At 38.2% G+C, this 22,840-nt stretch overlaps 1 protein-coding gene across 1 annotated transcript in view; it reads right to left on the reverse strand.

Annotated features, from left to right (window-relative positions):
• The window catches only part of DENND5B (DENN domain containing 5B), a 187,613-nt gene that overhangs the window by 87,059 nt on the left and 77,714 nt on the right, over positions 1–22,840 (reverse strand). Inside the window, exons 2-3 of the mRNA XM_028113302.2 lie at positions 22,644–22,753; positions 13,090–13,756 (exon numbers count right to left, since the gene is read on the reverse strand). Coding sequence (XP_027969103.1) covers positions 13,090–13,756; positions 22,644–22,753 — 777 coding nt within the window. The remainder of the gene's footprint in view (positions 1–13,089; positions 13,757–22,643; positions 22,754–22,840) is intronic.

The raw sequence follows: 22,840 nt of genomic DNA on the forward strand, positions 1-22,840 counted from the left end.
GCGTTTAATATCTAGTAAAATCATCTTTCAAAAACACAGGCAAAAAGAAAACAGTTTCAGATGAACAAAATCTCATTGAAAATGCCACCTCATTTGGGGAATGTCTAAGGATATACTTTAGGAAGGAGACTGATCCCAGAAGAACTATTTAAGATACAAAATGGAATGTGAATTTTTAAGAAACAGCAATTGTGGTATTTAAAAGAAAACCACATGGGCGCCTGGGTGGCTCAGTCAGTTAACTATCTGCCCAAAGTCTTGGGATCGAGTCCCCACACTGGGCTTCCTGCTCAGCAGGGAGTATGCTTCTCTCTCTCCCTCTGTCCCTTCCCCCACCCACCCTGCTGGCACTCTCTTCCTCTCTCTAGCAAAAATAAATAAAATCTTTAAAAAAAGTTAAAAAAAAAAAAAAAAGGAAAGAAAAAGAAAACCACAGATCTAAAATGGCGTTATTTACTTATACTAGGCCATGTCACCAATCCTGGGGCTTAGTACCTAATCTAATGACAGTTTCAACCTCCCCCAGAAATGCAGTCTTAACTGGTCAGTCTGGAATTTCCTGGTCAGTACTGGTGAGGTAATCCACCTAATAAGACCCTTTTGTCCCCATAGGAAAGTGACCTCACCCAAAATGATCCTTTTTTCTGTTTATGACTTCTTTGTCCTGACTTTAAAAACCTTTCCCTTTCTATTGACCTTTGGAGCACCCCTGTACTTGTTAGGTGGGATACTGCCCAATTCATGAATTAATAAAGCCAATTACATCTTTATAATTTACTTGGTTGAATTTCTGTCATTTAACAGTGGGTAAAGTTAAACAAAACCAAGTGTATAAAGTAAAATGTCTTATATCAACTGTAGCAAGTAAGCTATGATGGGGGTGACTGGAATTAAAGTATCTTACATATTAATATTTTAAACTTTCTGATTGACATATGACTAAGTGTTCATGTTAAAATTCCAAAATTTACCATTAAGAAAGGGAAACAGCTTCCTACATTAATTAAATGGAAAAAACTGCAATGAGAAGAGAGAAGGCACAAATAAACAGTATTCGGAATAAAAAGGGAGACAAAACTACAGATAGAGCAGAGATTACGAAGAAAAGGGAATATTAAGACCTTTGGCAAATAAGTAGAAAGCTTTAGAATTTGTTCCTAGAGAAAATATAAATGAACAAAAATTGATTCAAGAAAAAAAAATTAAATTAATTCAAGAAGAGAGGAGCTTCTGGGTTGGCAGACAGTGACACTGAGGTGTTGTGCCTGAAGAGCAGCATGGAAGCTCTGTGCCCACCCCATTCCCCCAATACATTTCTTACAAATCTTCCATTTGCCTGTTCCTGAGTCGTAGGTTTTATAATAAACTGGTGACTGTAAGGAAAATGCTTTCCAGAGTTCCAATTCGTTCTAAGTGAGTTACTGAGTCTGAGTGGTGGCTTGTGTAAACTCCTGAATTTAGAGTTGGCTAGACAGAAATGAGGGTTGCCTGGACACCCCATTTGTAGCTAGTGTCTGAAGTGAAGACAGTCTTGTGGGACCAAATCCCTAAACCTGTGGAGTCTGGTGTTAACTCCAGGTAGTTAGTATCAGAATTGAATTGAAATGTTGCACACTCAGTTGGTGTGGAAACTTACTGGGACTTACTGGAAAGAAGCTCTTGTTCAGTGTCAGGAAACACCTATCATTTGGTATCAGAAAATGTGGGATTCACTAGAAAGGCCCAGATTCACAGAAATATGTGGTTTGGGAAGAGAAAGGATAGAGGTATGGGGCGATGAGGAAATTTTGATTCCTGAGTGGCTACATGGTCACTAAGGGTGTGGAACAGCAGCTGAGGTAAGTTACTGAAGGTGAAAGTTATCAATGGAATTTATAGATGAATCCAACTCTTGGGGAACTGGTTCATGAGATGCCTGAGGAAATGCAAACCAAAAAGAAAAAAAATGAAATACACAATCCCTTCGTTATTGTTATCTATAATAACAAAAATAAAATTAAGAATGAGTGCTGGTCACACTTGATGCTACACAAAGTTGAACTTCTGCCAAGTAGCCTTAAGGCTGTCCCAAAAGGGAAAAATTATGTGAGGACAACAAAGAGCACTTCTCAGACCTCTGGTCACTCAAGTTTGTATGTAGGGCAGGGCAAAACCAAGAAGCTACTGAAACCAAGGGGCATAGTGTGAAGGAGCTATCTCATTTTGTAGATCAGTATCAACTTCTTGAAGAACCCCTTCTAAAATGGATTGAGGGCGCCTGGGTGGCTCAGTTGTTAGGCGACTGCCTTCGGCTCGGGTCATGATCCTGGAGTCCCGGGATCGAGTCCCACATTGGGCTCCCTGCTCAGCAGGGAGTCTGCTTCTCCCTCTGGCCCTCTCCCCTCTCATGCTCTCTATCTCATTCTCTCTCTCAAATAAATAAATAAAAAATCTTTAGAAAAAAAAATAAAATGGATTGAGAGAGTAATTCAGGAATGGTATCTTTGTTTTGAAATGCTGCAGGGTAGAAGAGCATGTTTGGGTTGATGCAAGACCCACAGCTAACTATGAGAGGATCACAAGAGGCTATCCATGATCCACACACATAGCAGGTTATTCCTGAAGGAACAGATAGTCTGGTGGACTGGATAAAAGTCACTGTAAAGTCTGTTTATACTGAGGAATGGGGACTGCCTGATTCCCTCTATAAATACCAAGTGGAACACCCCAGATGCAGCAGTTAATAGGCTTCACATGCAAGCCATGTAGGATTAGCTTTATAATAACTGGGATACTCACCCACTGAATATGCCCATTACCAGGTCATGGTAAATGCTGGGGGCCCCTTCTGCATAGGTACCTCATATAACCTTATTGCCACAAAATCAGTCAGAGAAGCCTTATCAAATTTGCGATCCCAGCTGCTCCTCATGAATCTTAACAGATGCTAATACAAATATTAAGTTAACAAGAATATGTGGAGAGGCAGATGGGGAGACTCAAGGGACTTTTCCCAGCAAGGTGGAAATCTTTTAAGTTATTAAGAAATAGGGATATTTCTTAAAGCAAATATTGATAGAAGTGAAACAAAGAGGAAAAGGAAAAACGAGTTTCAAGTGACTCATTCCAGCAGGGTGTAAATCTTTAGATGGTTATTGAAAAATGGGACGAATAAAACAGACACTGATGGGGCTGAAACAAGGTCTTAGTAACGGCACTCTCTAAGGCTAGATAGACCAAAGGAACCCCTTGTTGGTACTCCTACATTAAAAGACACCAAACAAGTTGTGTCTATTTACTCCTGTTTGGAAAAATTTAAAATGTGGGAAAGGCAAAGATTATAATGAGAAACCAGACCTGGAATCGTATAGGGCAACAGTCGGGCAGAATAATCAAGACAAAGGCCAACAAGGGCACCTGGGTGGCTCAGTCAGCTGAGCGGCTGACTCTCGGTTGTGGCTCGGGTCATGATCTCGGGGGGTCCTGGGATCAAGCCCCATGGGGCTCCGTGCGCAGCTGGGTAGTCCACCCCTCCCCCTACTCTCACTCAAGTGCTCACTCTCTATTGCTAAAATAAATAAAAATAAACAAATCTTAAAAAAAAAACTAAAGATTGACAAAAGGGCCAAGGTCTCTTGGCTCACCCCCTTGGGGAGACCCAAAACCTAATGCACAAGAGTGGGGAAAATGGTTAGTGGGTGAAGAGAAGTTTCTGAGACTCCTTCACACAGGAGCCTCATGTACTGTGGTACCAAGACCCTTTAGTGAAGTCTTAATGTGGGCTACAATTAGACCGATAGAACATAAAGAGTTTTGAGGTTGAAAGCATTAAAGTGGAAGTTTGGGTAAAAATTACAATGTTTAAATAGGCTTTACTTCAAACTACATATTTAATGCAATCCCTATCAAAACACCGCCAGCATTTTTCACAGAGCTAGAACGAACAATCCTAAAATTTTTATGGAACCACAAAAGACTCCAAATAGCCAAAGGAATTCTGAAAAACAAAACTGGAGGCATCATGAGTCCAGATTTCAAGCTATATTACAAAGTTATAGTCATCAAGACAGTATGGCACTGGCATGAAAACAAATGGATCAATGGAACAGAACAGAAAACCCAGAAATGAGCCCACAAACTATATGGCCAACTAATCTTTGATAAAGCAGGAAAGAATATCCAATGGAAAAAAGACAGTCTCTTCAACCAATGGTGTTGGGAAAACCAGACAGTAACATGCAGAAGAATGAAACTGACCACTTTCTTACACCACATACAAAAATAAATTCAAAATGGATTAAACACCTAAATGTGAGATGGGAAATCATCAAAATCCTAGAGGAGAATAAAGGCAGCAACCTCTGTGACCTTGGCCACAGCCACTTCTTGCCAAGCACATCACTGGAGGCAAGAGAAACAAGCAAAAATGAACTATCGGGACTTCATCAAGATAGAAAGCTCCTGCACAGCAAAGGAAACAGGTAGCCCATGGAATGGGAGAAGATATTTGCAAATGACATATCTGATGAAGGGTTAGTATCCAAAATCTATAAAGAACTTATCAAACTCAACAACCAAAAAACAAATAATCCAGTTAAGAAATGGGCAGAAGAAAATAAAATCTTTTAAAAATAAATAAATAAATAAAGGGGCGCCTGGGTGGCTCAGTTAAGTGTCTGCCTTTGGCTCAAGTCATGATCCCACGATCCTGGGATCAAGCCCCATGTCGGGCTCTCTGCTCAGTGAGGAGCCTGCTTCTCCTTCTCCCTCCTACCTGCCACTCTGCCTGCTTGTGATCCCTCTCTCTCTCTCCATCAAGTAAATAAATAAAATCTTTAAATAAATAAAGAAGTAAGACATGACTAGACACTTTTCCAAGGAAGACATCTAGACAGCTAACAGACACATGAAAAGATGCTCAACACATCACTCATCATCAGAGAAATACAAACTGAAACCACGATGAGACACCACCTCACACCAGTCAGAATGGCTAAAATTAACAACACAAGAAACCAATAGGTGTTGGTGAGGATGCGGAGAAAGGGGAACCCTCTTGCACTGCTGGCGGGAACGCAAATTGGTACAACCACTGTGGAAAACAGTGTGGAGGTTCCTCAAAAAGTTAAAGATAAAACTACCCTACAACCCACCAATTGCACTACTAGGTATTTACCCAAAGGATACAAAAATACAGATTTGAAGGGGTACACACACCATGATACTTACAGTAGCATTATCGACAACAGCTAAACTATGGAGAGAGCCCAAATGTCCATCAACTTATGAATGGATAAAGAAGATGTGGTGATATGGTGTACACACACACACACACACACACACACACACAACAGAATATTACTCAGCCATCAAAAAATTGAAATTTGCCATTTGCAACAACGTGGATGGAGCTAAAGTGTATTATGTTAAGTGAAATAAGTCAGAGAAAGACAAATACATGATCTCACTCATATGTGGAATTTAAGAAAGAAAACAGATGAGTATCCGGGAAGGGGGGAAATAAAGGCGAGAGGGTAACAAACCGTAAGAAACTCTTAACAGAGAACACACTGAAGGTTGATGGAGGGAGGTGGGTGGGGGATGGGCTAGATAGGTGATGGGTATTAAAGATGGCACTTGTTGTGTGAGCACTGAATGTTGTATGTAAGTGATGAATCACTGAATTCTACTCCAGAATATGTTAACTAAATTGTAAACAAAAAATAAGTAAATAAATAGGCTTCACCTGAATGTTTTATGCGAATGGATATTTCGTATGACTGCAGAATACTTCCCCCAGAAGTAAAACAGAAAGCACATAAATTGCCCTTCAAGCAGTATTAACTGGACATGCTACATGGGGATAAGACTGCCTGAGCCTGCACAGTATAGAAAAGCAGCAGGAGTCCTGGTATGGACAAATTCCACACCACAGCCCTATGTGCCCAGCACAGACAGACTATGGCAAAAATCTGTGAGCACCTCCCAGTAATGAGTACTGGGATGTTGGATTAGAGAACTTCCATGAGAGGCAATTACTAGCTTACTTACTGGACATTAAACTGTTCCTATGAATGAAAGACATAAAATAATCTTGAAATCTGAAATACTCATGATGTCTTAGGTAATGCTGGAAAAACATTCTAATGGAGAAGGCAATGTTTAGATGAATTCCAAAATCAAATGGAAACTTTATACAGGATCTTGTTACAAGGAGAATGCAAGGAGGAGATAAAGAACCAGGAGCCTCTTTTCCCATAGGACTCACTCTGGAATGTGTAAGGAGTGCCAGATTCTGTTGTCACTTGTAGAATCCTGAAATCTATCTGTACTGGAGCTGAACCTAAGCTGGAACCTAAGCTGTGCCCTTCCCATAGGACTCACTCTGGAATGTGTAAGGAGTGCCAGATTCTGTTGTCACTTGTAGAATCCTGAAATCTATCTGTACTGGAGCTGAACCTAAGCTGGAACCTAAGCTGTGCCCTTCCTTAAATAAAAAGGAGGAGGAATAGTAGCTGCGGGTAAAGGAAAGAATAAATGAGTTATATAGTAAGGGAAATCCCATATACATTAACACCTCAAAGGGGCTTAAAGCAAGAGATAATATTGTCTCTTAGCTCAATTATACCAGATGCCTTGAAAGATGAAACCATGTATTGCTTAGACCACTACTGCTTTTGGAACCTGACAAGGGCAAATGAAAGTCTGCAAACCTGAGTGACCTCAACCTGGGAGACATTTTCATACAATAAGGATGATGGACTGAACTAACTGTTAATGACTGAATGGGACTAGTAAGGACTAGTAATGTGCCAGCATCTTTTAACTATCAGGATTCTTTTGCTATATGGGATCCATGGTCAAATACCGGGGGGGGGGGGGTAGCCTGTGGTACAATAAAACATATTTGGTCTTTGTTTATAGGTGATGGTAATGGTGAAGAAGAAGGAGGAAGAGGAGGAGGAAAGAAGGTAGAAGGAGGGGGGCAGGAAGGGAAGGAGAACCTAAATAAATTATTAGAGACTAATCTGGTACCTTACATCTTCCCAACAAGACCAAACAGTTTACAGACAAATTCTCTCAAACTTAGTCATGGAACAAATAACTACACCCTTAAATAAAGTTATCTCTAGCTTCCAGAAAAAAAAGAGAACATTTTCCAACTCAGTGTATAAAGCTAGAATAGCCTTAATTCCAAAGCCAGACAAGACAGTACAAGAAGTGAACATTGTAAGTCAAATCATTAAAAAACACAGATGAAAAAATTCTAATAAAAAAAATTAGCCAACTAAATCAAGCCATATTTAAAAATTAATAATACATTGTAACCAAGTAAGGTTTATCTCAGGAATACAGGGATGGATTTTTCACCTTCTTTAGTGATCAAAAGGAGAAAAACATGGTCATATTACTTGATGCAGAAAGAGCATCCAATAAAATACAACATGAATTCATGATTTTTGAAAACTTGAACAAACTATGAATAAAGGGAACTTCCTTAACCTAGTACAAGGTAGTCACCAAGAACACTACAGCAAATGTTATACTTTATAGTGAAACACTAAGTGTTCTTTTTAGGGGCACCTGGGTGGCTCGGCTGGTTAAGTGTCCAACTCTTGGTTTCAGCTCAGGTCATAATCTCAGGGTTGTGAGATCAAGGCCCCCTACCTCGTGCTCCATGCTGGGCGTGGAGCCTGCTTGAGATTCTTTCTCCCTCTTCCTCTGCCCTGTCCCCCGCCCTCACCCACCCAGCAGTCTCTCTCTCTCAATAAATAAAATTTAAATAAATAAAGAGATAGATAAATGTGCTCTTTTTAAAAGCAGGAAAAAGACAAGGATGCTGCTACTATCAATTCTATTCTATACTGTACTGGGGAGTCTAGTGTAGTAAGGCAAGAAAAAGAAATAAAGTGAGAAATATTGGAACAGAAGAGAAAAAACTGTCATTATTTGTAATTATCTACTATTGTAAAACCTTACTGAGAGACATTAAACAAGACCCTTAGAAATAGAGATACATTTCATGGAAGGGAAAACTCAATATTTTAAATACGTCATTGTCCTCAAATTAGATTCAATGCAATTCCTTTTTTTTTAAATTTTTTAAAAAGATTTATTTATTTATTTGAGAGAGAGAGAATGAGAGAGATAGAGAGCACGAGAGGGAAGAGGGTCAGAGGGAGAAGCAGACTCCCTGCCGAGCAGGGAGCCCGATGTGGGACTCGATCCCGGGACTCCAGGATCATGACCTGAGCCGAAGGCAGTCGCTTAACCAACTGAGCCACCCAGTCGCCCAGATTCAATGCAATTCCAAACAAAGAAGGTAGATTTATCTGTAACACAGCATTATCTATGTTACAAAGTTCTAATGATGATACTATAGATTCAAAGGATTAATGATTTTGAATGCTCTCTTTCAGCTAAGTGCTAAAATGATGTCATTATTTTGTATTGTAGTGTACATATAGACACATGTGAAAAATGTATATTGAATAAATTAGTCTGTTTCTTGGGTAAAAAATAAGGTAATGAGGGAACCGTCCTACCAGATGCCAAGACTTACTTTAAAGCTATAGTTATTTAGTATAGGAACAAAGACTGGCAGAATAAACTGAAATACACCAGAAATATACTCTCACATACAGGAACTTCTATATGACAGAAGTGGCACTCCTGCTCAGAGGAAGGAAGAATGGGTCTATTCAATAACTACAATAACTAGTTATAGATATTTCTAAAATATTAAATTTGATTTCTTCCTTACAACAAGCAAAAATCAATTTAAAAAAATCAGTTTCTTATACAGTAAGGCCTTAAATGCTAAATATAACTTAAAACATTTAGAAAAAAATGCAGTCTATTTTTATGGTCTCAGAATAGAGAATTTCTGAAACAGAAAGTTATAAGTTAAAAGACCGATAAGTTCAAATTCATGAATATGAAGAGCATCTTAATTCAAAGACCCCTAAAAGAAAATTAAGAGCCACAAATTAGATGAAGATATGGACTACACATGTAATTGACAAAGGATTAATTTCTTGACTATAAAACAAAACATCAACAAGAGAGTCTTTATATTAAAATTCTACTTATCACAAAATAAAGCTAATATAAAGACAATGGCCAAAGTTAGTCAAACTCTACTGCTTTTAGGATATAGGTCATGGGAACCCACTTTCTGCCATCAAAATACCAAGTTTGCTGTTATGAAACCCTATAACCAATAAGCTATGGTGTTCAGTTGAGCACAACTAGCAATTTGTGATTAGGAGGCCTCCCACTTTTTCAAGAAAACCGTTAAGTGGCTTCTACTTTCTGACAAGGTTAATTCATGCACAACTTAGAAGAGGGAGGGGAAGAATAGAGGGGAGAGGGGCATTGTGAAGGCCTACAGGCTGGCGTGTCAGTCCAGTGTGAGCTATGGGTAACTGCTTATCTCCACTGTGGAGAACCAAAGAAGGTAAGCAACGCCCCAAAACTGTTCCTGAGACTAATTACTGGTATCAAAAATTAGACACTCATGTTTAAGTTCACCCATCTTTTATTTCACCACTGTTCCTTTGAAAAGAGGATCGTATCCAAACTTCCCCTGTCCTGTTGCAGGTATTTCCAGGGTACAAAAGAAAGTGATCTTTTCTGATTTGGGGTCCTGGAAAAGAGCCTCTAACTCCTGGGTGCATTCTCTACTTAAAATTTCTAGCTAGTTACCACCACAAAGTGAGTGTGATATACACACTCTCTAAATAGCAGATTGAATCTGTTTAAATGGGCTATGGACCAGAATTTCAAATCAGTCTAGAAGGACAATTTTCATCACTAAAATCCATCTACTTTGATTCACTTTGGGTTTTCACAGTAATTGTTTAGCACTTACAATGTTTTAAATCTATGGCATGGCTTTCTTAGTAAGAATTGGAGTATTATATGTTATTAAAACCCCCTTAACACGGGAAGAATGAAGGAGGGCACCAGAGTACAAATCAACATAATAACTCTTATTTCATTCATTTAAATGAAATCTCTTTCTCTAATGGGAGAGACATTGTCAAAATTAAAATCTTCATTTACACAGAGCTTTCATTTCATACTCTACGGTTATTTAGCATGATCCCTTTATAACAGATTGGCAGGGTGAGTTAATAATTTAAAAATATATATTGAGACAGATAAGGAAAGGTTAAGTGCAGTGCTCAATACAGTTAACATGGTGGTTAAATGCTCTGGAGAAAGAAAGATCCAAGCCCCATTCTTAGCTCCACACCATTACCTAATAGCTGTGTGATCTCAGGAAGGTTACTAAGCTTCCCTGAGCCTCAACTTCCCTTTCATAAAACATGGATAAGAGCAGTAATTCACTATTGAAGAGAGAAGAATCCCCAAAACAACATACACGGCATTTTTATAGTACAATTCCTAACATAGAGTGATTTCAGTGAATTCTTATAAATTTACCATATGAGACTTTCTTTGGTAGGGACACTTAAAAGGTGGGTGGGTTGGGGAGAGGGAGAGAAAGACAGACACCTATAATTTCAGGATTCATCTATTGTTCCCTGTATAAAACCAAATTTCAAAAAAACCCCCACAAAACCAATAAAAAACACCTCATTTAGTACAAAAACATGCTCATAAATACTCATGCTTCTTCATTTGAAACTGAATTAAATTGGCGGATATTAATCAACTATAACTTTTCAACAGCTTCCATGAACCAGGGGGGATAAGCTAATCAAACAGCAGAAAGATGAGAGCTCGGGACAGACCACACGCAGTGAGACATACAGTGCTTTTTTTAAAAGAGAAAGTGTGATAATGAAAGGGTTTTTTTGCTAAGAAAAAAAAAAGCCCTAACATTCAGTATAAGAGAACATTTATTAGGCCCTCAACCCTGAAAACAAATGCCTTGACTATTTAATTTAACAAAGCTATACTTTAAATGCAGTAATATGTTGGACCCATGCAACTTAAAATATACATAATTTATAGAGGATTGTATAGGACTAATAAAACTAATAATAATTACAATAATATCGGCTATCATTTAGTGCCAATTATGGCCCAAGTGTCCTGTACAGGTTTTCTTAGTTAACCTTCACAATACATCAGTGAGAGAGAGGGAAAAAACCCTGTTATCTCCATAAAGATGAATTAACTGACACTGAGGAAGATTATATAACTTGTCTATGCTTACAGTTAGTACGGGACAGAGCAGATATTTGAACCTAGGATTGTTATGACTTCAAAAACCAATATTCTTTCTGGTCCAAACTGCTTCTCTATGCAGAACCAAAACTGAACTAAACGACCTTGAAGATCCCTTGTAAATCTAGGACTGAAATTATTTTTTCTCATAGGTTAATACACCTGAGGGTATCTAGTTCCAAGTCCTGTCCCCTTCCAGCAACTCTAACCCCTACCCTGGCTTCAGGGAGAAAAGCAAGAAAGGAAGAAATAGAAAGGAAGAGAGAATTACTTAAAGCTACATGTTTTAGATACAAACAAGTGATCTGCAGGTAATGCTAAGACCTAAGAAAGTGAGAGCAAGAGGAAAGGAAAGAATTTCAGTTGGTCATTAGAGAACTTCCTGACAATAAAAACAGAGGCATCAGAACACATTATCAAAGAACATTATGTAGGATAAACTGAAGAAAATACAACCTCGTGAAGGGCTGTCAACACACAAATAGTGTCAACATACACACAAGATGGGGAAGTACAAATATAGCCTACTTGGCTCAGCCTCACTTATAATTTAAAATAGAAAAGAAAAAAAGGAAAGTGGTAAAATAAGCTTGACGGCAGCAGTCAGGAGATTGCACTACAATTCTGCTAGCCTAAATACAAGTTAGCAAAAAGCTAACCCAAATATTTGTGCCACATTTTTCAAAGAACCAATCAATATGCAGCAACCATTTTTTTTTTAAAGATTTTATTTATTTATTTGAGAGAGAGAGAATGAGAGATAGCGCGAGAGGGAAGAGGGTCAGAGGGAGAAGCAGACTCCCCGCCGAGCAGGGAGCCCGATGCGGGACTCGATCCCAGGACTACCAGGATCACGACCTGGGCCGAAAGCAGTCGCTTAACCAACTGAGCCACCCAGGCTCCCTGCAGCAACCATTTTATGTTTTCTTTCAACTCGCTATCCATTAAGACAGAGCATCTATATTTCCTCTACAAAATCATGTTCAGATCGGAACCAGTACCCTAAGTTTAAGCTCAAAATTAGCCATCATAAATGCACTCCTAAAATAAAACTCAAATTTTGTTAAGTTTCTTAAGTATGTGCTGGGAGAACGCTGAATAAAAACATCATAAAGGTAACTTCCTTTTGGGAATAAAAGCAAAATAAAACAAGAACACTCCACATAACTCCAGTAGAGCTGTTAGACCCAAGAGAGTCACATCTAGTGAAATCTCCCACAGGCAAAGATCCAAAGTTGATTGCCTTAGGAAGCTTCAGAGTCAACAGTTTCATTTATGCCTTTCCAATGTCAATTGAGTTTTGATGTGAACCTTCCTCATCTGCAAAGAATGAGACAGCTACATGTTCTTGGTACTAACATCATTCTCTCACTTCCATTATGAAAAGAAATGTTTCTTTTTTTTAAAATATTTTATTTATTTAGTTGAGAGAGAAGGAGGAGAGACAGTGAGAGAGCACAAGCAGGGGGAGTGGGAGAGGGAGAAGCGGGCTCCCCGCAGAGCAAGGAGCCCGATGTGGGGCTCGATCCCAGGACCCTGGGATCATGACCTGAGCCGAAGGCAGACGCTTAACAAATGAGCCACCCAGGCGCCCTGAAATGTGTTTTTTTTATGATGATCAGGTACTATCTGGAAAAAAGGGCCATTTCCATTAAAAAATAAATACACTCAAGTCAGCCAGATTAAGGCTTTTGTACGCTTTCCTGTTTTTCTCCACAGCCACCGACACCTCAAAGAGAAGTAATATCTTAGCCTCTGGTCCCACCTTAAACAGGTGCTCCTTTTACACAAAACAGAAGACTTCTGACCATTAATTATTTGGTTCTGGTAATATTCCCCATGGAAATGTAGTCATTGGGATTCCTAAGAACTTTTTTGAGGGAGACTTAAAATCCAGGGAAGACCTACCTTGTGAGTAGAGAAGGATCTGCATCTCTAAAAGAACACAGGTAAACACCTGCACCAGGTTCTCCAATCCCAGAAGCTCGAAGGCCTCTCGAAGAGGGTAATCGGAGAGGGGGAGTTCACTAGGCCCAGGTCTCTGGCAGATGACGGGTTCATAAACACCATAAAATTTCAGTGACCTCCCTGGAGGTGGAAGGGGTACCTCGTAGAGAATGTTATGGATGTAGCTCTCAAGCGGCAAGGGCGGCGGCTGCTGTGAGGTAACTGCCTTGTAAAGCTGGATAAGGAATTTCTTGCAGGCCTGCATGAAAGGCAGCGGTGTGATCAAACATATACTTTTTGAAACATACAGCGTGTCTCTGCTGATGTCATAGGAGTTGTATCGCTGGAGTTTCAAAAGGGAAGTTGTATCTCCCTCGTCAACACTGCTTGCCAGTGAATCCATGCTGCAGGAAGACGAAGCATACACGCCGCTGTAGTGCTCGGCGTTGTGCATCTGGTAGAGCGTCTGCATGGCTGTGCAGATCTGCTTACTTGTAACTTCTTCATAAAAAGTGAGAACAAAACCATAGGTACGAGAACCATCTTCCCGGGTAATTATAAATGAGTGGAACTGAGGGTCTTTATTGTCAGTTTGAGTTCTGAAAGATAGTCCTTTAGGCATGCACAGCTGTGGAGCAAGGGGGAAAAAGTATCAGAATGCAGTACACAAGTAACTTCAAACCAGAGAGAATGTCTGTTGTTGTTAACACAACAGGACTCCAAAGGACACAGGTTTTAAGCATATTTAATATTATTAGCAGCAGCCTTAAGTTAGAAATACACTGTAAGTTCCTCACTGACACACAGATAAAATTATTTTTAAAATATATATAGACAAGGAGAACCATCTTTACTGTGTATCACATGCAGAAGGGTTGACTAAGACTAAGAATGGAAAGATCTTTGACTTGTTCCCAGCAAACCTCTTATCCAAGCCTCTGACCTTCAGCGCTGCATGTCACTTCTCTGAGCCTCATTTTCTTTATCTACATTTGCTAATCAATGACTTGAAGGCAAAACAGTCAAAGACACTTTACAAATACTTAAGTACCATTTTTGGAGCAATGATGGTAATGTTTCAGAGGAATAGGGAAGTAGGTGAAGGCCCATTTGATAAATTGAAAAAAAAATAAAAATAGTATCATTTTCACTATTCTGAACAATATGATACTTGATCTTAGAAAGAGAAACTTTAAAATGGAATGATTTTTTGATTTACTGAAGCAGAAGAGTAGAAACAAAGACATTTTAGATTCACTCCAGTAGATATTATGCTTTAGGTCTTGGTAACTACCCAGGATTGAGTCAGACTTGGGAACAAAATTACCTGAGGAGTTGAAGATACTATCTTTAAGATTCTCAAGATGCAATTTGAATTCATTCTTTAAAACATTTTAAGAAAACAAATTACAGAAAATTTGAAATATACTAAGGAAAAAAACTTGTAATTTAACTATCCTAACATAATGATCATTATTAATTTTTATGTATTACTATTTTTGTACTGCAATATGCTTTCTGCATAGAAATAATTTTACCACAGTTATTACATTTTTCTTTTTCAGACTTAACAATCAATCTGATGTGAAATTTAGAAGTTCTCCCCACGTTACTAAGAAAATGCAATTCACCTTGAAAGTTACATGGCCTTCATTCAAACTGTCAACATTTTATTAAGTATCTTTATGAGCCAGGCCTTATGATGGTGATACAGGTGAGAAAGACAGACAGACATGTTCCTGCTCCTATGGAGCTTCCAGTCCAGTAAGGACGGCAGATGACTAAAAAATCATAAACTATAAATAAAGTATGGGAAGTGCTATGAAAGGGTAAATACAGACTGCCATGGAAAAAACACAGCAGGAGGACATAAATTAGAAAAGAAGCAGCTACCGGAAAAAAATAAAGTCTAAGTGGAAACCTGAAGATGAGTATAGCTGTTAGTGAGATGAAGAGAAGGCAGAGAGGATACATGTGCAAAAGCCCACAAGACAGAACATGAGGGTCTGAGGAAGTGACACATGTTTTCTGTGGGTGGGGAACAGAATGCAAGATGGGGGGAGGTTATCCTACACTGTTGGTGGGGATGAAAGCTGGTGCAGCCACTCTGGAAAACAGTATGGAGACTCCTCAGAAAGTTGAAAATAGAGCTACCCTACGACCCAGCAATTGTACTACTGGGTATTTACCCCAAAGATACAAATGTAGTGATCCGAAGGGGCGCCTGCACCCCAATGTTTATAGCAGCAATGTCCACAATAGCCACGATCTCATCAACACCATGGATGGCTCACTGAGAGTGCCTACAGCAAGGACCTGAAAACTTGGTTCTGTAAAAAAGCCAGATAATAAATATTTTAGGCTCTGCAGGCCTTAAAATCTTAGTCACAGCTACTCAGCACTACCATTGTAGTGTATGTAAAAGCAGCCACTGACAACACATAAAGGAACGGGCATGACTTTGTTCCAATAGAACTTTATTTATAAATAGGTAGCCAGTTGGATTTGGCCTAAGGGCTGGTTTGCCCACTCCTGGCCTAGTCAAGTAAAATGTAATGAAGGTAACAAGTAACATTTTCGGGCTAAAAATGCAGTACAACTTCCATCTCTCTCTCTGGTCACATACACTGGGAGCTCTGAGCCAACATATAAGAAATGTGACTAACCTGAAGCTACCATGCTAGAGACCATATGGAGAGATCATACAGAGATAGAGGATTCCCTGGCGATGTTCCTAGCCCTGGAGATATATCTGTGACTGAACCTTCAGAAGACTCCAGTCTTTAGCCTCTGAATCACTCTAACTGACACCCAGTAGAGCAGAGCGTGCTTGCTAAACCCTACCCAAATTGCAGATTTGTAAGCAAAGTAACAGTTTTGTTGTTTTAAATCAAGCGTCAACAAACTTTAGTCCTTAGGTCAAATCCAATCAGCCACCTGTTTCGGTAAATAAAATTTTATTGGAACACAATAGTGCTCATCCATTTAAGCATTGTCTGTGTCTACTTTTGCACTACAACAGCAGAGATGAGTAACTGACAGAAACTGTATGGCCTACAATGCCTCAACTATTTACTATCTGGCCTTTTATGAAAAAAAAATTGCTAACCCATAACCCATGTTTTAAGCCACTTAAATAGTACTGGGGTGGTTTGTTATACAGCAATGAATAATGGAAACACTCCCTTACTTTCTTTAAGTTTCCACATAAATACTATCTTAAAGAACCTTCCTTTATCATTCCATAAAAAATACTGTTTTCATCCTATAAACGCCATTAAAATGTCACTTTTTCTCTAGAAAGTCTTTAGTATATGGGGAAGAAATTAAAGTCTTGGACTGCTGTATACAAATGTACATTGTATACTGACACACACTACTAGTTTCTCTATTTTGTTTGGATCTCTAGACTGTAAATGACTCAAGGACTGGTGCTATATTTCTATGACTATAAACGTGTAAGAGTACCACACACAGAACAATATACTATTTGAGGCCATAAAAGGTGACTGATAATAAATATAAAAAGCAAAAAGCAAAAACCATGCAGTTTAGTATTATTAGGTCAGTGAAAATGTCTTTATATTTCATATCACTGAATATGAGACCTAGAAATTACGAAGGTAGCTTTACATAATTATTTTTATATATGTTGAAAAGAATTAAATTACTACGTATATTTGGGTAGAAGAAGACACAGAGTTAGGTAAACACACATAAATACCTGACTTTGTTAGAGGAAAATTTGTTTATTACTCATCTTGGGAATAGTTGTGTAAGGAAAGGCCATGGCAGGACCTTTTCATAGTTATGTCTTCACATTAAAACTGCTTTCTTTAACAACAAGAGGAGATCCTCTGCTGATTTATGAATAAAAACTCATCTGACACATCTACTACAATTAATAAAGATTGTAGGAAGGAAGATTTGAATCCCTCTTACTCCAGGCTATGCTCAAATTTATTTGGGATAGTGCACACCATATATGTATTTGTTGAATGAATAAACAAACAAATGAACAAGAAAACAAAACAACAGCTAGGGGTACAGGACCAGATTAGCTCCTCTCCTGATTAAGTCTACAGTTCTCTTTTTACATGTAGTAGGTAATACAGAAACATAGTGACCTCCGAAGTCAAAATAAAGATTTAATTTAATTGATAGGCTTTCCTGACATCATAAACCACAAGATTACAGCTCCAACTGTTTTTGCACAGCTGCCAAATATTCCCTTAAGGTTTTGTAGCTTTCTTGAGCATGCATTCAAACATTTACAGGAAAAGCTTGCCAAAAGTTGTGCTCAAAGTAAAGAATGACTTTCTATGCTACAGATAACAGATGTTAAGAATTCTTAAATTCTCTTCTTACGAATCAAAAAAAGTAAGAATTACATTTCTAATCTGGGAACCATGACTTGGAAAATGCTACTGCCTTTTCATTTTTAAAAGTGAGAGTTCTTGTATGATGAATTGTCAGGTTTATTTTTCAGAAAACCTGAGACATAAAACAAGATTTGTTCATTAGGGTATTCAACAATCTCTTGTTATCCCTAATACTGCCTTTTACTGACAACAGCCCCTCTCCAACCCACTCTCCCACAATAAAACAACTAAACATTTAGGGCTGTCACTGTTTACCAGATTGCTACTGGTAATCAGATTACTTTAGCCAAAGTAAGCTCACAGTCCTGTGTACCCCCCTCCTTGAGCAACTACATGTCCTTATTATCCCTCTGGACTATTTCAGGTGGTTTGGCTAGAATTTTAACAATTCCTTTTTCCATCTTCTATAGTTCAGTGACTTCCATGCCTTCTCTTATTATACAAATAAAAGAAATTATTCAGAGTTGGTCTATTTGCCCCTCCTTTCTCCTACCTTCATTCCCTCTCTCCCTCCTTTTTCCTTTAATCAATATTTACTTTATGTCATATATTACATTAGATCTTGGTAATTCGAAAGACAAATACAAAAATAATCTCTTCAGGGAGTTCACAGTCTGGTAAAAAAGACAAACTAATGGCTATAAAATAATGCGATCAGTGCTGCTGCGGAGTATGTTCAAGACATTATAGAAATAGAGAAGAGAGAGCACCTAACTACTTCTGCTTAAGATGACTTTGCAGGGGAGGTAATACCTGACTAGACAAAGACAGGAAAGGGAAGTATTGTAAGTAAGCAAACATTCCTTTATTTATTCAATGACTTCAGCCTCTACTGTGCGTAAAACTAGGGATACAGCAATGAATAAGCGAGAGTTGTACCTGTCTTCACGGTGCTTACATTACAGCAGGAGACACAGAGCTGATAACTAGCTACATAATCATTTAATTCCAACTGTGATAGGTGCTACAAAAAGGTACAAGGTGCTAAAAGGTCCTAAGAGAACCTGATGGGACCTGACTGAATGTTGGAAGGGTGGTCAGAGATGGCTTCTCTGAAAAAATTGTGTTTAAAATGAAACCTGAAGGGTAAGAATTCACCAGGGGAAGGAGAAGTGGAAGAATCCTCCCAAGAGAAGTGGCCGCAGAAGCAGAAGCTTTAGTGTGAAGAATGGAAAGGAGCAGAAGTCCAGGTAAGAGAGTTTGGGGGTTTGGACTAAGGTTTGGGTGTATAGAAACAGAGAGAGGTAGATAGATAACTGACTGCACATGGAGAGGGTAAGAAAGTGAGAACTTTCAAGGATAATGCCAGATTTTCGGCTTAGGCAACTACATGGATGGCTGTACCATTCACTGACCAAGGCTAGTGGGAAGACTGTGAATTCAGTTTTGGGCATGTTAAGTTTGAGATGCCCATGAAATATTCTAGCTCCAAAGTTAAGAAAACCAGTGGGCTTCCCTGGTAATGGCTGGATTAGAGCCCCATTCCTATGGTTTTACTGTGAGATGAGAACTTAAACTTGGATGAAAATGAGGTCTTACTTTCATTCTAATGTCAAACCTATTAATCTAACTAAGGGTTATCCATCTCAAATTCAAGAACTTGCTGAGTCCGTAAAAAGTATATATAGCTCTTTTTCCTTCAAATCGTACAAGATGGGCATCTGAATAGGTTTTCTTCAGTCAACCCTTTACCTTTGCTCTTTGCTCATCATTCCACCCTACCCTTTTTTGTGACCAAAGTAAATAGTAAATTGTAAACTTAGAGCTTTATAGATTATAAAAAGCTTTATAACAGTTATGACTTTTTTTTTTAAGATTTTATTTATTTATCAGAGAGAGAGAGACAGAGGCAGGCAGAGGGAGAAGCAGGCTCCTTGCTGAGCAAGGAGCCTGATGTGGGACTCGATCCCAGGACCCTGGGATCATGACCTGAGCCGAAGGCAGACGCTTAATGACTGATCCACCCAGGCGTCCCACAGTTATATGACTTTTAGTTACTTAAAATTTAATCATATATCAGATGTTTCATTTAGAATAGATATACAATACAGAATCTTTATATTTCATATAAGCTGCTTAAAAAGGTATTGATCATATTTTCTTCCTAACAATCCCTAGGTTCACTACATTCTTAAAGATAAGATCTGCTGACCAGAACCTTATATAAATAGTCATGGATGCCAAAATGCAGATTACCTCAAAGAGATCTGAAATGGGGGAGGAGGAGGCAGGGGACCTTTGGCTCCATTTGCAATGCTTTGCTTCATTTAAGAGAAAAAGCACCGACCTGAAGCAAATTCGTCAATGTTGAAATGTGTCAGTTCTGGGTATATGACTGTTGTATTGTTTTCTTTTATGATACTTTCTCCTACCCCTTTTTTTCCATGAAGATCTCTCAATCAGTAACCAAAAGAGACATAAAAAGCAATTAATTCAGAAACAATTTCACCTGTCATTATTTATTTTCTATTACATTTGCATGGCACTCATGGAATTTTTTTTTTTTTTATTTAACAAAGTTCATTGCTTTGGCGTATTTAATTTCTGTATGAGATTAATGACCCTTCTTCAAAGCACCACTGTTGCTTGTTAAAAAATGATTGATATTATAGAAGGTGATGACTCGCTGGGAGTAGGATTTTGCTAAAGGCAAGAAGAAAGCTTTATACCTCTAGGTGGGAATTATAGCTTCATACACATGTACTTACTAATAAATCAGAGGGAAATAAGGGCAGCAAATCTATACCCAAATGCAGACTAGTTTAATGGGATGCTTTTCAGAGATTTTCAAGGAAAGCCAGCAATTCCTTTTAGATTTGCAGCAATAACCAAAATGCTATGTGGTGCTTAACCATCAAACACAAGCCTAAGTGTTTATTCTTCATAGGAGACTTTGGTTGCTTACATAACATAATCCCAGAGGCAAGAGGAAAGAAAGTAACAAAGATTAAGGAAGCTGATCCCTGCTTTAAAGATGAATGCTTTACAGACCAAGGCTAAAGCTATCATAGATGTCTCACTATTAATGCATTCAAATGATTAACAGAAAGAAAACACACCAAGTGTGGCATTTTGTTCCAAATGACTATGGATTCATACTGTAGTAAAAACCATTCTAGTTTCTCACAGCTGAATTTATACTTTGAAATACCTTACTAATTTAAGAAGTGTTGTAATCTATTTACATTCTTATCTAGGTTTCCATTGCTTCATTTAGACACTCTTTTCTTTAATACTTTTCTATTAATTTGCTGGCACAGCAGCTGATAAATTATTTTTTGTCATTGCTGTTTGTTGACAATTTTAGTCAGAAGCTTGCCTGTGTTCCTCCAAGTGTCATAAATATAACAAACAGTTGTGTTCTACTTAATATCTATGGTGCTGTCTTCACCAAAGACGAGGCCCCACAGTATTAATGTCCAGCAAAATGGCATCTCCAATTAGAGAAATAACTACACTGTGTTCTGTGAGGAATCAAAGTCAGAGAGCCAAGTGCCTTGGGTATCTGTACTTAGAAAAAGTACCACTACTCCCTCTTTGTAGAAAACTCAGACTGGAATGAATTTACTGTGATACAGAAATACCACAAAAGATCCAATGTGACCCACGTCATTTTGGTGCAGGTCAAAACTAAGTTATATCATTTTTCTTTGGGGGAGGGAGGCAGCATGTAGTTGGGGAAAAAGTGAGCTAGAGAGTAAAAATGATCTGGATTTAACCTCTGAGACTCCCTGCATAACTCTGGGTTAGTAATCTCTGTAAAATATAAGAACTCTCACTGGGCACATGTCAGCATATGTGAAAGTAACATACATGAGATATCTGGCAGGTATCTATTGTATATTAATTTCCTTACCTTATTACAGTATCATTTCATAATGGGATCTTTTAAGCTCTACTACCTTTAAAATTCTAAAAAAGAACTACATCTATCAGTGTCTCAGTCCACTGTTAATTATTTCTGTGCCTATTATGCCTGATATCTGATTTGCTCACTTAGGTGTACCCTGATTCTTATAATCACAGAATTCCATTCATGGAATCCCAAAGTATTACCCAGGCTTCTTACTGGGACCCTCCTTAAATAATCTGAAAACTATGACTATTTCTAAGAATCTCTTAAGGGACTTATAACCACCATTGGTAACTCACTGCATTAATTCAAATTCCTTATACACAAATTCCTACTAATGTCTAAATGATGAATTCAAGTTCCTTTTCCTCTTTACTTTGTGAGTATAATAAATTACAGGCCCATCATACAACATTCCTTGAAATATGAAAACTGTAATCGTGTTCCTTCTATCAGGATCCTCTCCAAGCAAAGAAATATTACTCTTTATCAAAGCTTCTATGTATTAATTAATACAAACCCAAACACAGCTTAACAGTAGGAAAAGAAAATGGGCTTTGAGGAACACATGCACCCGGATGTTCAAAGCCGCACTATCTACAATAGCCAGATAATGGAAACAGCCCATGTGTTCATCAAGTGACAAATGGATAAAGAAGAGGAGGTATATACACACAATGGACTATTACTCAGCCATAAAAAAGAATGAGATCTTGCCATCTGCAACAACATGGATGGAGCTAGATAGTATTATGCTAAGTGAAATCAGTCAGTCAGAGAAAGACAAATACCATATGATTTCACTCATATGTGGAATTTAAGAAATAAATGAGCATAGGGGATAAAAAGAGAGAGACAAACCAAGAAACAGACTCTTAACTACAGAGAGCCAACTGATGGTTACCAGAGGGGAGGTGGGTGAAATAGGTGATGGGGATTAAGGAGGGCAGTGCACTTGTGATGAGCACCGGGTGATGTCTGTAAGTACTGAATCACTATACTGTACACTTGAAACTACTATTACACTGTATGTTAACTAACTGGAATTTAAATAAAAACATAAAAAACAAAGAAAATTGGCTTTGAGGGTCTGTTACATACATTTATCTGCCCTGGGGACTGTAGGAAAAGTAACTTAACTTCTCTGAGCTTCATTTCCACGTCTATGAGGACAATATTATCTACCTTAAAGAATTATTTAAAACATCAAATGAAATAACGTAGACACTGTCATCTTAACGAAATAAAAAGAAGGCTAAAGAGTAAAAAAAACTACATACCATGTTCACTGCATCTTGATCAAAAGGGTTCCATTCTATATTCTCAGGATAGTGGGCCAACACTTTGGATTTGAATGTTCTTCTCAAAGGACTCTGGTCAAAGTTTTCACCTATAACAAATAATTAATAATTAGTTGATATTTAGAATTGTTTCAAAAGCATGTAGTTTTATTTTTTAGATATACTGACAGATAATG

Source organism: Eumetopias jubatus, unplaced genomic scaffold, assembly GCF_037043125.1.
Source record: "Eumetopias jubatus isolate StellerSeaLion01/CBP00866 unplaced genomic scaffold, mEumJub1_p1.0 scaffold_8, whole genome shotgun sequence".
NCBI lineage: Eukaryota > Metazoa > Chordata > Mammalia > Carnivora > Otariidae > Eumetopias > Eumetopias jubatus.